Below are 15,311 nucleotides of genomic sequence, written 5' to 3'. Positions count from 1 at the left end.
TGGCCCTTTCCAATATAGTAGCCATTGCTACATGTAAGTACTGGTTGAGGAATTGAACATCTGATTTTATTTAATTTTAATTCATTTAAATGTAAACAGCCACATGTGGCTACTGTATTGGACAGTGTAGTGGGCAGGTGAGCTAGTTCAATCCATGTGGTCTGGTCAGCCACTCTGACTGTGATTTTCCAACATTTAAAAATGCAGGAGGGGCCGGCGCCGTGGCTTAACAGGCTAATCCTCTGCCTTGTGGCGCCGGCACACCGGGTTCTAGTCCCAGTTGGGGCACCGGATTCTATTCCAGTTGCCCCTCTTCCAGTCCAGCTCTCTGCTATGACCCGGGAAGGCAGTGGAGGATGGTCTAAGTGCTTGGACCCTGCACCCTCATGGGAAACCAGGAGAAGCACCTGGCTCCTGGCTTCGGATCAGCGCGGTGCGCCGGCCGCAGCGGCCATTGGAGGGTGAACCAACAGAAAAGGAAGACCTTTCTCTCTGTCTCTCTCACTATCCACTCTGCCTGTCAAAAAAAAAAAGAAATGCAGGAAGAATGGAGGGAACCTGATTGCCCTGTCTTTCTCTGGTTTAACATGGGGAACTTGGAACTGCTGTCTTAATCAGATGAAGGGGTTTTTTGCTGCAGTGTTGCGTATTTTCCATGCTGTTTGATGAGTGTTCCTGTGGGCGTATTGCAGTATCTGTCTGTCTGTCTGCTGGAAGATTGAAAGTGTCTGATCCCAGTTTGACATTTTTGCCTTGGAAACTAACCTTTTCTTCTGGCAATCACATTTTTTAGAACAAATACAAAGCTGAAATTCTCAAAAAACTGGAGCATCAGAGATTGATAGAGGCGGAGAGGAAGCGGATTGCTCAGATGCGCCAGCAGCAGCTGGAATCGGAGCAGTTTCTGTTTTTTGAAGATCAGCTCAAGAAGCAAGAGTTAGCCCGGGGTCAGATGCGAAGCCAGGAGAGCCCGGCGCTGTCAGAGCAGATTGATGGGAGTGCTTTGTCCTGCTTTTCCACGCACCAGAACAATTCCTTGCTGAATGTATTTGCAGATCAGCCGAATAAAAGCGATGCAACCAGTATTGCCAGCCACTCTCCTCCAGTGAACCGGGCCTTAAAGCCAGCTGCTACTCTAAGTGCCGTGCAGAGTAAGTGATGGCATGAGCCCCTGCAAGACTCTGTGGCCCGTATTTCTGTAGCATCACAGAAGCTCTCCTCATTCCATTGTTAACTGTTGAAGACCCCTGCCTTACATGGTGTGAACCACAGAGCAAGCCTTCCTGGACTCTGGCTATAACTGTAAATGAAGGCACCCCAGAAGGTTTATTTTGGGGAAATTTTTTTCAGAATACATGGAAAAAACATATTTTGAAAACCTGTACTTTTATGTCAATTTTCTGCACAGAATAAGCCCAACATTTCTTGTTTGATTTGAAAGGCAGGAAAGAGACAGAGAGAGAGAGAAAGATTTTTCCATCTTCTGGCTCCCTTTCCAAATGCCCAGAACAGCCAGAACTGGACCAGGCCCAAGCTGGGAGCCCAAAACTCAGTCCAGGGTTCTCATGTGGGAGGCAGAGATCCAAGTATTCCATCCATCATCTGCTGCCTCCTAGGCTGCACATTAGCAGGACACTGAATTGGAAGTGGAGTAGTTGAGACTTGAGCCAGGCACTGTGCCATAAGATGCTGGCATCCCAAGTGGTGACTTCACTACTCTACCTAGTGTCCATCCCAACTCATACTTTTAATTGCATTTTTTCATGAACATTTTGAATCGCTTCATACAACCTTAACATTCAGGAAGTATGATTTGTCTCTGCTAGAGCAGAGACCCTATAATAAATAGAACTGTATTTTGTCATTCAACAGAGATTTTGAATGAGAAGATTGCCAAGCAACTTTACTTTCCTCTTCTTACATGTATTTTAACCAAGAAGCACCTAGATCTTAAAGGTGAATACTTACCCTGGAGCTGAGAGATGTTGAGAAAATTGTTCAGACCCTTGCCCAGCAATAAAAGGTTTATGCTCAGTGTAGTTAGCATTATCTTGGACTGAGAGAATCTTATACACTAGTTATGCTCCTTAGTGTTGTTGCTGGATTAGTGCTGCTAAGTTTCTTAGATCAAAAAGGGGTTTATTCCTGCCAGACACTGTCAGATGGAATTTGTGTTCTCATTTATTTTAAAACAGTTACATTGAGTAGCCATTTTATAAGTTACTTCTTATTTTCAAAAACTTTTGTGCTTTCATATGCTGGTCACTGACTTTCATAATGATAAAAGTAACAATGGTAGAATCAATAAAGAATACCCTGTGTTTTCCTGGATATGAAATGCATTCTGTAAGCCTGTATATTTAAGAGTATATTTGCTTCATGACAAAAGAAAGCATACACACACATGTAAATAGTTGATGCAAGGTACAAACATAAGCATGCTTGCATTTTCTAATTTCTTTATGAAATAATTGTGCAAAAATATATTTTTGAAAAATTATTTATTAAGTTCATTTGAGCGGAAAAGAAAAGAGAGCTCTGATGGGCTGGATCATTCCCTAAATGCCTGCAGTAGCCATGCTTGAGCCAGACCAAAGCCAGGAGTCAGGAATTCATTCCAGGTCTCACATGTGGATGACAGAGACCCAAGTACTTAAGCCTTCACCTGCTGCCTCCCAGGGTGTGCATTAGCAGGAAGCTGGAATTGGAAGCCAGAGCCGGTGCTTGAACCCAGGCACCCTGATACAGGACACAGGTGTCCTAACTGCTACATCAGACTCCCACTCCACAAAATGTATTTTTATCCTCTTTATGATTTCATGTTAAGAATCTATATCTAACTGCAATTGCCTGCTGAAAACAGTTTTTATAGAGAGGCTATAAAGTTTATTTTCTTAGTGTCTTCTCCTTTCTCTGTTTCTTAGATTTAGTCGTTGAAGGGCTGCGATGTGTAGTTTTATCAAGAGATCTTTGCCATAAATTTCTGCAGCTGGCAGAATCCAATACCATGCGAGGCATAGAAACCTGTGGCATCCTCTGTGGAAAGCTGGTATGGGCCTTTTCATCTGTCTTAAGAGCATTAGCTTTCTTGTGATAGACCAAGTGGAAGAAAAGCATGCTGAGAGTTACAAATATCCTGAAATTAATTTTACATAGATTAATAAAATTACGGTCACGATGAACAAAATTATTCCTCTGAAAGGGATTTGCAAAATTTCAAGGACATTATAAAAATTTGTTTTAAAGAGTCAACCAAACAATAGATTAAATCTTTGTTTAGAAAAATTAGGTAAATTACAGATCTTCTTTTTAAATCCCTCTGCTTTGCTAAATCAAGTGCTGTTGTAATTGTTAGTTTCACAGACATTCCTATAACTAACTTCCTGCCTATTTTTACCTGTGACAAGTATCATCTTACCATCCTTTTTCAGATATCCCATGCAATAAAACTAGGGTTTTGTTGTTTTCTTTAGGGTAAAGCAATATCTCAGTAAACTAAAATCTATAAGCATGGATCACGGTTAATTATGGAAGATTATATCAGAAGTATCTTATGAAAGATAGAGCTCAAAGGCAGAAGATTCATGCAATTTCCTCCCTGAAGCAGATGAATGTGTTTCTTTGGAGGTGACCTCTCAAGGTCTTTTTTGGATATCTGTTTTTCAGAGTCCAGGCACATTTTCAGTCCTCAACATGTAGCTTGAATAATATGTTTTATTCATTACACCTGCTGTTGTATTCCAGCATTTCATCACCATCTCCCCTTCGAGAGAGAGGAAGCTACTGGTGACAGGTGTAGGAGAATGGTTCCCCCTTCAGTCACCTTCGATGCCCCACAGGAGTCAGTGTGCTGTTGACGCTTCTTCCCCCACCTCATAGGGCTAATTTAGTCTGATCCCATTGTTCATCGGACAAGCATTCACTGAGCATGCGTGGGCACTGTGCTGGGTGTTGGCATTCCGTCACCTGCAACAGCCCTAGTCCTGCTTACCTGGAGCTTGTCTTTACCAGAACCAGACAGGTTAATTGTAAGTTTAACTGAGTGCTTTCACTGGAAGTACAAGGTATCATGGGAGTGTGTAACTGGGAAGCCTAACCAAGTCTGAGGGTGGGGGCTAGAAGGGGCCAGAAGTTCCCTGAGAACTGGTGTTTAAGTTAGGCCTGAAGAACACATAAAGCAGCCATGAAAGAAAGAGGAGGCTGGAAGGAAGAGTTGCCCTCAAGGCGTAAGGAGCAGTGCTCTGTTTGTAGGAAGTCCCTGGGGCTGGAGAGAGGATGGTGTGGGGCAGGGTGGGCAAGGCGAGCCTGTCCTGGGGAAAGACTGCTTCACCATAACAAACCCCTCACTGAAGATCACTTTACAATCCTCTTCCCTTCACTTCTTATCTTTTATGTCAGTGGAGTCATTTGATTTTCCTTTCTCTATCTGGTTGCAGACACTAAACATTATCTGCATTGTGGAAGAGCCTAGTGAATTCTCATATTAGAAGAAAGTTAATTAAGAGTTGAAGTGAAATTAAATATAATTAATAAAAACGAGATCATCAACCTCCACAACCCTTACAGATGCCCTTCTGTAGCACCACACAATTTTTTTTAAAAAGTTTTATTTATTTATTTATTTATTTGAGAGGCAGAGTTATAGGCAGAGAAAGGGAGAGACAGAGATCTTCGATCCACTAGTTCACTCCCCAGATGGCTGCAATGGCCAGAGCTGGGACATTCCAAAGCCAGGAGCCAGGAGCTTCTTCCAGGTCTCCCACGCGGGTGTAGGGGCCCAAGCACTTGGGCTGTCTTCTGCTGCTTTCCCAGGCCATTTGCAGGGAGCTGGATCGGAAGTGGAGCAGCAAGGACAAACTGGCACCTATATGGGATGCCAGTTCCACAGGCGAAGGCTTAACCTACTATGCCACATCGCCCGCCTCACCACAGAATTATTTAATGACTCTCTCCCCTTCCCAAGCAATGACTGCTGTTTCGTTTGCCTCTTTTCCATTATAGATCTAATATGTCATGGCATTATTTGTTAACTAAATTTCCATCTCTCCCCCTACAGATTCTATTTTTATGATTGGGTTTCTTTTGCAGGATAGGTTTCAAGCTCCAAACGATTGATTCTCAAACATTTGATAAATAATACCTTTTTATATTTGAGACATTAGTGTTGAATAAAATGATATTGAACAGTGATGGGTGTGTGGGGGGGGCTAGGGAGTGATGATGATGAGTGTGGTTGGGCTACTGTCAGTCTTGTAGTAAAACACTGAACTTCATTTTTTCCCCCTGTTGTATGTTTGCTGTTCTTTCTGCTGTTTGTTTTTAGACACATAATGAATTTACGATTACTCATGTAATTGTGCCAAAGCAGTCTGCAGGGCCAGACTATTGCGACATGGAGAATGTCGAAGAATTATTCAGTGTTCAGGATCAGTACGACCTTCTCACTCTGGGATGGATCCATGTACGTTTGACCTTTTGGGTTTCAGGTGATTTTTGTACATGTTCTTTTTTCCTCTTTGAAGAAATTTAGCTTACTTTAAATAATTTCTTGTTTTTAACTTTTTCAAGTGTCCTAAGTGTAATCACATTAAAGCATTTACTTCAATGTTAGGCAGTGTCTAAATCTGACAGATTTGAGTTTGTAGAGGCATATCTTATGCTTTCTTAGTACCATCCAAAGCTAAGAGAAACATTTGAAAATTGTGTGGATGATTTTACATAGTCTGCTGGAGGCTTGGACAGATGTTACTGATTTTACTACATTAAGGTCCTCTTTCCCTTTACTGTAAGTCTAATTAAGATTTTTAAAGAAATTTCTGAAGATGTTTCTTTCTTAAAACTTTATTTATTTGAAAGGCAAAGTGACAGAGAGAGGGAGAGAGATGGAAAGACAGAAATTGAGAGAGATTTCCTATCTTCTGGTTCACTCCCCAAATATCTTCAACAACCAGGTCTGGAGCAGGCCAAAGCCAGGAGCCAGGAACTCCATCCTGGTTTCTCACCTGGATGGCAGGAGCTGGTGTACTTGTACTTGGGCCACCTTCTGCTGCATTCCCAGGCACATTAGAAGGAAGCTGATCACACACAGAGCAACTGGAACTTGCACCAGCACTTGGATATGGGATGCTAGTATCACAAGTGGCAGCTTCACCAGCTGCATCACAGTGCTGCCCATGAAGATGTTTCTTTTAAACAGCTGTCTGTGTATACAAATAGCATACATAACCTGCTTCACCCCTGAAGGCCAAAGATTATACATATATCATTGCATAAAAGGTAGCAATGTAGGGGAATGGGATAGCACTACAAAGAGTTGGTTCTGGCTGGTGCTGTGGTGCAACGGGTTAAAGCCCTGGCCTGAAGCGCCAGCATCCCATATGGGCTAGTTCTAGTCCTGGCTGCTCTTCTTCCGATCCAGCTCTCTGCTATGGCCTGGGATAGCAGTGGGAGATGGCCCAAGTCCTTGGGCCCCTGCACCCATGTGGGATACCTGGAGGAAGCTCCTGGCTCCTGGCTTTGGGTTGGCGCAGCTCCGGCCATTATGGCCATCTGAGGAGTGAACCAGTGGATGGAAGACCTCTCTCTGTCTCTGCCTCTCTCTGTAACTCCATCTTTCAAATAAAAAAAAAAAAAAAAAAAAGAGTTGGTCCCAACAACCCATCACAGGGGCAGAAAAGGGCTTACAAGTCAGACACCAGTTTACCTCTCGGCTAGGCCAAGAATTTGCTGTAGGAACATTAGCAAGATTTAAAATTGAGCTGAACATCAACTTTATCATCTAGGAAGTGAGAACTGTAATAGGAGACTTCTTATGATAGTGAATGTTAAATGAGATAGGTCCAAATTCCTTAACCCATTTTTCTAGAGACTTGGGAAAGTTGCAGCTTTGTTGTTAGTGATGAAGGTCTACTTTTCCTATAATTGTAGTAAAGAATGGAAATGCATTTCTTACTCTTCTGGAGTTGGTAAGTCAAAGATGCCAGCAATGGGATTGGCATCCAGTAAGGGTTGCTCTCTGCTTCCAAAATGGTGCTGTGTTGCTGTGTTTTACCTGGCAGAAGGCAGAGAGGCAAGAGGGCACCCCCTTTAACCTTGAGCTCTTTTATAAGGGTACTAATCCCATTCATGGGGTGGAGCTCTCACAGTTTAATTACCACTGAAAGGCCATACCTCTAAATACTGTAACATTGTGGATCATACATCAACATGAATTTTGGAGGGAACACTGTCACGCCATAGCAAATATTGATGTCATCCCACATGGGATGCAGGCCAGGATTTTCAGGGCAAATGCTGGGGACTCTGGGAGCCCCTAGAGAATGATAAATGCTTAATAGAGAAGCATTGGATAGAGGCAGAGTGCACACACACACGCACACACGCATGCACACGCATGCACACACACAGCATTTGGTATCATGTAATTTAAGAGTATTGTGCCCTTGGGATTCCTAACCTTGTTTCCAGGTTCCCTCACTGAGTGAGGCTAATGAATGTCTTCCCTCCTTTCAGGGTTTGTGAGCAATAAACAGGATAACAAGTGTGAAAGCCCTTTGAAAAGTATAAACTGCCTCTCAAATGCAAAAAATTATTTACATGTATAATGAAGTTTTCTGAACTATTGATATGAATATTTGCTTTACCTAACAGTAAATAATATGCCTTACAGTATGTTTCAAAATTGCTGTATGTTAAAGGCATTATTTAGCTTAACATGGAACCTGTAACAAGAATATATGTTTTAAAAAGATTTACTTTATTTTTTTGAAAGGTAGAATTAGAGAGAGAGGGAGAGAAAGAGAGGCAAATATCTTCCATCAGCTGGTTCATTCTCTAAATGGCTGCGATAGCCCTAGGGTAGGCCAGGCCGAAGCCAGAAGCCTGAAACTCCATCTGGGTCTCCCACATGGTTGGCAGGGACCTAAGGACATGGGCCATCTTGCACTGCTTTCCCAGGCACAATAGCAAGGAACTGGATCAGAAGTGGAGCAACTGGGACTCAAACTGGCACCTATATGGGATGCTGGTGTTGCAGGTAGCAGCTTATTCTGCCACAATACCGGCCCCACAAGAATATCTTTTAAAGCAAAACAAATTATATCAAAGATGTAGTAACATAAACTAAGAATGACAGCCCCGGAAATTACACAGCTGCTTGATAAGTCAGTGTTACTTTATCTTATAGAACATTTCCCAAGTTAGAAACTAGTTTTCCTTAATGACCTTCTGTATGTAAAATGCATGAAATAATTTATTTAAATAATGATTTTGACATAATTATAGAATCCCAGGACTTGCTTTCTGCTGAGTTTACTTCACTGTATAAAATTGTTATGATTCAATTAAAATAAAACAAACTTACCACTTCAATGGTTATAATGAGTTTTGGAGGTGATTTTTTTATTGAGCATAATAATAGCCACAATTCCAGAGCTACTTCTTTTAGACGTGAGTTAGTCATAGGGAAAAAGATCTGAATCAGAATCAGGGAGACCTGGGTTTGAATTTAAGCTTCTTGGTGTGACTTGCTGTATGAGCTTCAGCAAATGACTTACTCTCCTTCCTGCCTACTTCCATTTTCTCATCTGTAGAATGAGGATGTGATACCTCCAAGGTCATCTTGTTGTTGTGAGACTTCAAGGATAAAATTCACATAAAGTGGTTTAGTGCAGTGTCTGATCCATTATTCAGTTGCAGTCAGTGGTATCTAACGTTGTTGTCGTCGTCGTCATCATCATCATTGTTATTTCCAGAGTGAGGAGTGCCAGAAAGCTATCCTCCTCAGAATGGAAGTGATTTCTCCTCGTAGAAATGCAGGGCTCAGATCATGCAGTGTGCATTCAGTCTGCAGTAAATTGACAGCAGAGGGATTTGTCTATTTGACGACCTGCTTGCTGCCTCCGCAGTACTGTGTTTCCTTTGAAAACGTACGTTCTCAGCAAGACATGGAAAGCTCTGTTTTACTAAGAGTGTATATTCTGTGAGAGATAACAAGCTGTCAGACACTTCTACTTGCACCCCTACTAAAGATTTGGGCTTTCAAAGTTAGGTTAATTTCCATTCTTCTGTTGATGTAAGTTTTTATAGACGAAGAGTTATTTTTTCATAGCAGAACATATGTTTTTCTGTAAGTAATCAGCTAATGTTGGCTTTGTTCTGTTAAAGGAACTAGAAACCAGTTTTAAAATCTTGCATTTCTCCAACAACCACAACTGTGTGTAAAGGCATTTTCCTGTTATGCCTTTTAGTTAATAATGATAACAGTAAAATAACAACAGCAAGAAAAACAGCTAATGACTGATTCCTTAGGTGCTGTTCTGAGAATTTTGCATGAATTGTCCCATTTAATCTTCTTAACAATCCCAAGAAGAAGATGATAATTATGCCTGTTTTACAAACAATGAAATGGGCAAGAAAATGTTAAATAATTTCAGTGTCACATAACTAGTGAGTAATGGAGCTGAGATCCAGACTGTAACAATGATCTTTGTTTCATGGTTAAAACAGCCACATTCCTATTTAAGGTTTAATGTGAATTTTTAATTCACTATGTATGCATGCAGTTTTCATGTTCAATTTGAACTTCTAGTTTACCTCTCCTAAACAAGTTTGTATGTAGCCAGAAACTTGAAAGATTTCTTTTCATTGATAATCTCCCCAATCCTGCTCAGCATGTGATCATTTAGTTACTGTGCAAGATGAGTTCCACACACCTTCAACAACTCAAGAGACTCGTTTTTTCCCATTTATGATGAATGACAGTCCACAGAAGGGTACGCAATGACATGATGTATTTAGTGAGAACCTGATTTTCCTGCCCAAGGTTTTGTATGTGGGTATCTCCATTCCAGGTTTCAAATCAGACCTCTGCTCCTTATCAGCTATCTGACCATGCATCCTTGGATGTAAAGCTGAGATCATAAACTTAGTATCACATAGGTGAATTGTAATGATTAAATGAACATCTGTTTAAAGTCTGTGGCAAATCAGTTTCCGGTTCTTTATTTTGTAACAAGAAGAAAGTACATTGAAACTCCTAGGAACCTCTTCTCAAGTCATAGTTATTCCAAAGACATAAATGGAAATGCATAAAGGGAAGGAATATGACAGCAAAATATTTTTTTTTGACAGGCAGAGTGGACAGTGAGAGAGAGAGAGACAGAGAAAAAGGTCTTCCTTTTTGCCGTTGGTTCACCCTCCAATGGCCGCCGCGGTAGGCACGCTGCGGCCGGCGCACCGCGCTGATCCGATGGCAGGAGCCAGGTGCCTATCCTGGTCTCCCATGGGATGCAGGGCCCAAGGACTTGGGCCATCCTCCACTGCACTCCCTGGCCACAGCAGAGAGCTGGCCTGGAAGAGGGGCAACCGGGACAGGATCGGTGCCCCGACCGGGACTAGAACCAGGTGTGCCGGCGCCGCAAGGCGGAGGATTAGCCTAGTGAGCCGCGGCGCCGGCAGCAAAATATTTTTTAAAATTATTATTTAACCATGATAAGTGATGGTAAAAGAAGAAGAAGAAAAAAAAAAACACAAATAGGCGTTTGTCTTAAATGAACTGTGTCCTTGGCTAAATCTCAGCTACCCTAGTAAGAGTGTGCGCTTTTCTCTCTGTAGACACATCCCACCCAAACTGCATTCTTATCCAGCGTTGATCTTCACACTCACTGCTCCTATCAGCTCATGTTGCCAGAGGCTATTGCCATCGTATGTTCACCAAAGCATAATGAGTAAGTGTAGCTGTTGGTGGTGGTGGTTGGGGGAGGGTGGTCCAAGGAAGGCTTCATGAGCCTTGCAGGGTTCATGAGTGCCCATCCATATACTGTGTTGTGGCACTTGGGTCAGCAGGCACAGGATGTCCTTGAGAAAAGGAGAGGGGTGGTGGCCAGCGGCCATATACCTTCATGCTTTGAGCAGGATTCTTGACCACTGTGATCCCCAGCATCCTCCTCCTTGACATCTGCCCATCTTGGGTTGATGTGAACATTAAGTTAGATAGTATAAGTGCTTAGCTTGGGGCCTGGCACCACAGCAAGCACTCGGTAAACATTTGCAGTTGCTATAAACAGTATTAACATTATTGGAAAAATTAGAAATAGCTGTCCTATGTCATTTCCCCTGGGGGGTCTCAACACCTCCTCTGTGGTCTGTCAATGATAGCTCAGCTGCCTCCTTCCTATTATGGTCCTGCAGGTACTTGGAGACAAGATGATGCTTCCTTTTGGGTTTCTGTCTTCCAGACCTGTCATCAAAAGATTGGTTTTTTAATAAAAATCAATGTGAGGCCCTAGTTTATGAATTCTTGATCCCATTTGAGGAATGTGTACACTGGGAAGCCCAGGTGACCCTTAATTTCTCCACCTTCTTTCTCCCTGCAATGCAGCACTGGCATCTTCAGGCTCACCAATGCTGGTATGCTTGAGGTTTCTGCTTGTAAAAAGAAGGGCTTTCATCCACACACCAAGGACCCCAGGCTGTTCAGTGTGAGTAGATACTTATTTTTCACTGCCTCCCTCCCTTTTATAGGAGGAGCAGTCTGACATGGGGTTTTACTCTCAGGAAATTAATGACTCTTTGTGAGTAGTATCTGAATTCTTCTCACTAGTATTTTACTTCAAAGGAAATGTGAGTATTTCTGTAGTAAAGTTGATTATGCATAAATTTACCTTTCTCCTTACATATTTATATGATACTGAAGTTTTCTGCAGAGCCCAAAGAAGCAAATAATTATTAGAGAAAATGATAATGAATATCTCATGAATTCTTTGTGCTTGATGTAGTAGAATTAATTTTTTATAAAGATTCAGTAAAAACTGAAATCATATTTTTGATTAGTTTTGATAGCCCAAATTTAACCACATTTTTGAAAATATTTATTTATTTGAAAGAGTTACACAGAGAGAGTATATATGTGTGCTCTTCCATCCACTGGTTCACCTCCTAAATAGCTACAATGCCTGGGGCAGAGCCAAGCCAAAGCCAGGATCCTGGAACTCCATCCAGATCTCCCATATGGTTGGCAGGCACCCAAGCACTTGGTTATCTTCTGCTTTCTTTTCAGAAGGATTAGCAGGAAGCTAGCTGAGAAGTGGAGCAGCCAGAAGAACCATCACTCATATGGGGTGCTGGCATTGCAGGCAGTGACTTAAACCATTGAGTCACAATGCTGGCCCCTAACTATACTTTTTCTAACTGTTTGCTTGGAGGTTCTGTGGCTTTAACATTAATATTTTGAAGTTAGAATTTATTTAAAATGGGAGTTACCTGGAAACCTCAGTAAGTATTCTCTTGTTGAAAATGAATAAAGGGGGTCGGCGCTGTGGTACAGTGGGTTAAAGTACCACGTGGGTGCTGGTTCAAGTCCTGGCCACTCCATTTCCGATCCAGTGCTCTGCTATGGCCTGGGAAAGCAATAGGAGATGGCCCAAGTCCTTGGGCCCCTGCACCCATGTGGGAGACCTGGAAGAAGCTCCTGGCTCCTGGCTTCAGATCAGCTCAGCTCCAGCAGTTGTGGCCATTTCGGAGTGAAGCAGTGGATGAAAGATTCTCTCTCTCTGGCTCTATCTCTCTGTGTAACTCTGTCTTTCAAATAAATAAAATAAATCTAAAAAAAAAAAAAAAGAAAAGAAAATGAATAAAGGTGACTGCACTTGCTCTGGTTAGAAATCTGTTTAAAATTAGAAAAAATATATAATAGGAAATCTACACTCCCTCCCTAAAGAGAATCATATTTAAACTATTATGTAAAACCATTTTTTTTCTTTCCTAGATATGCAAACATGTGCTGGTAAAGGACATCAAAATAATTGTGTTGGATCTGAGGTGATGTGTTCTGAACATAAGCACCATCAACACCTTACTTCTGCCCCATGGACATATGGTTGCTGGATTTTCTTAAGATGTTTCCAGAAATGACTGCTATTTTATATTTATACATTTTAGATCAGAAAGTTTGATATTTATTGCTCTTGCATATTTTGATGTTTTCTTTTGGGCTTTCTCTGTCTCAAGAGAGGTCACATGGTATAAAATCAGTACCTATCAGTGTGCCCAAATCCTACAACCTGATAATAAATTGTGCTGCAAACAATATATATCTGATACAGAAGTCTCTGCATATGGTCTAGGAGCTTCAGATGTTTCACGGTATTTTTGTTCATTCATGTAAAATGTATTTCCAAGCAAGAAACTCTGAATACTGGTAATCTGATGTTCTTACTACAGCCTTTCCCTGTGTGAGAAGGTAAGCAGTTTCCTGTGTGAGAGGAGGGAGTGACTGCGATGGGTGGAGTCCATCCTGTGCTTTCAGTGTTGACAAACCCCAGGCTGGGTGTATCATAGAGATTCATAGGAACAGCAGGGTTTGACTCAGGGATCAGGTGTCAGAGGGCCTGGAGCAGCAGATGAGTCACGAAAACTAGAAACAGAGATAATTGAGAGAGGAATAAAACAAGGCTCAATTTTCAAAAAGAACTGCCAGTTGATAAGTCACACTAGGTAATACATTTCAACTTATGGAAGAACAGTCTTCTGGGAAGAAAAGGTTTTTTAAAATGAAAGTTATATATTTTGATAATGTTGCTTTATGATTATAATGTAATAAATGTTATAATATTTTTATAGTTAATTATTTCTTTTCCTTTTATTTAAAAGGCAGAGAGACATACAGAGATCCTCCATCTGCTGGTTCAATCCTCAAATGCCTGCATCAGCTGAGACTGAACCATGCTGAAGTCAGGAGCCTGGAGCTCCATTGCAGCATCTCTTGGGGGTGGCAGAGACTCGGTTAGTTGAGCCGTCACCTGCTGTCTCCAAAGTGTGCACGTTAGCAGGAGGCTGAATCAGAAGCAGAGCCAGGACTTAAATCAGGCACTCCAATATGGGATGCAGGTGTCCCAAATGAAGACTTAACTGCACACCAAATGCCCAGTGCTATTTTTATATTTAAAGGAATTCATAAAAACTATATTCCTGAATTTGTTTGAATAATCAAAGAAAAGCCAGAGAAATGGAAAACATGAAGAAATCCAGGAGAGGGAACACAATTTAGGAAGGAAGTTTATTATCCTCTAATGGTGTGTCAGTGTGGCTTGTCAGAACTCAGAGTAGGGGTAGGACGAACAGAGAATGAGAGAAAAACAGAGAAGGACCCCAGAGAAGGGCAAGTAGGCTAAGAGTCTTGCAGACTGGCCTTATTGAAAGTTTTCTTTTGAAGTAAATGCCTTGGCACTATCCAGGCCATGAGACCTTCTAAACCCAAATGGAAATACTTAGAGTTTCCCTCTTCATCAAGCAGAATTGTTTACCAATCTATGTCAGGTAAACAAGAGTTGAGAGTGAAAAACCAAAGGTATTTGCTCAGATTAGTCATTGGGTGGTTCTGGATGTCCCAGTGGAATGAATGGTGAATCCATATTCCCAAGTCTGAAGACAACATTCAAAATTTCCTCTCTGTATTTTTCTAGGAGATAATGTGTTTACAAGTGGCTCCAAAAATGAGTTCTGTTCTCTTCCCATGTAAAGGCCAATGAACAAAGAGAGAAAAACAAACAACTGGAAGATACCTGCTCTGTTCCTGTGGGAAATTTAGTGACTTTACCTACAGAAATGATTTGTGAACTAAGTGATTTAGAAAACTCCTTTCAGCAATAAAATTTCAGCACTGATTTCCAGGGCAATGCATTATTTTGTATTTTTTTAGTTTAAAACATTATTTGTTGAAGTAAAATTCACATAGTGTAAAGTTAATCATTTTAAAATTAAGAATTTATGAGGCCAGTGTTGTAGTACAGCAGGTTAAACAACCACTTGGGATTCCAGCACTCTGTATTGGAGTGCTTGTTCAAATTGTGGCTTCTGATCCACGTTCCTGCTAATTGTGCCTTGGGTGATGAGGGCCAAAGTTCTTGGGCCCCTGCCACCCACTGAAGAGACTAAGATGTGGTTTCTAGCTCCAGGCTTCAGCCCGACACAGAGCTGGCTGCTGCAATCATTTGGGAAATGAACAAGAGGTTGGAAGATCCCTTTCTGTTGCTCTGCCTTTCAAATACAATAAATCTTTACAAAATAAATAAAATGGACAGTTTAGTGGCATGTAGTAAGTCCACAGTGTTGTTGGAAACACAACTTCTATCTAGCTCTGAAACATGTCCATCACTGCAGAGGAAAATCCTTTACTCATTAAGCGCTTTCTCCCTGTTCCGCTCTTCTCTCTGCTCCCAGCCCTGGACAACCATGACTCTGCATTCTATCATTATGGATTTATCTATCTATAGTATCCTAGATATTTCATGTAAATGGAATCACACAATATG

At 41.5% G+C, this 15,311-nt stretch overlaps 1 protein-coding gene across 4 annotated transcripts in view; it reads left to right on the top strand.

Annotated features, from left to right (window-relative positions):
• The window catches only part of STAMBPL1 (STAM binding protein like 1), a 53,198-nt gene extending 38,534 nt beyond the window's left edge, over window positions 1-14,664 (top strand). For 2 of the 4 annotated variants that reach the window (XM_062214783.1, XM_062214784.1), the window contains exons 6-11: window positions 794-1,151; window positions 2,925-3,049; window positions 5,324-5,461; window positions 10,615-10,727; window positions 11,381-11,480; window positions 12,767-14,664. In XM_062214783.1, the coding sequence (XP_062070767.1) occupies window positions 794-1,151; window positions 2,925-3,049; window positions 5,324-5,461; window positions 10,615-10,727; window positions 11,381-11,480; window positions 12,767-12,823 (891 nt within the window). In that variant the 3' untranslated portion in view covers window positions 12,824-14,664. The remainder of the gene's footprint in view (window positions 1-793; window positions 1,152-2,924; window positions 3,050-5,323; window positions 5,462-10,614; window positions 10,728-11,380; window positions 11,481-12,766) is intronic. The other 2 variants (XR_009868337.1, XM_062214785.1) reach the window with 2 other exon arrangements.
• Window positions 14,665-15,311: the final 647 nt, after the last annotated feature.

The sequence above is a fragment of the Lepus europaeus genome, chromosome 17, assembly GCF_033115175.1.
Source record: "Lepus europaeus isolate LE1 chromosome 17, mLepTim1.pri, whole genome shotgun sequence".
In the NCBI taxonomy this organism is placed as follows: Eukaryota; Metazoa; Chordata; class Mammalia; order Lagomorpha; family Leporidae; genus Lepus; species Lepus europaeus.
The sequence above is the reverse complement of the archived record's forward strand: the minus strand, read 5'-3'. Positions and strand labels throughout refer to the sequence as shown.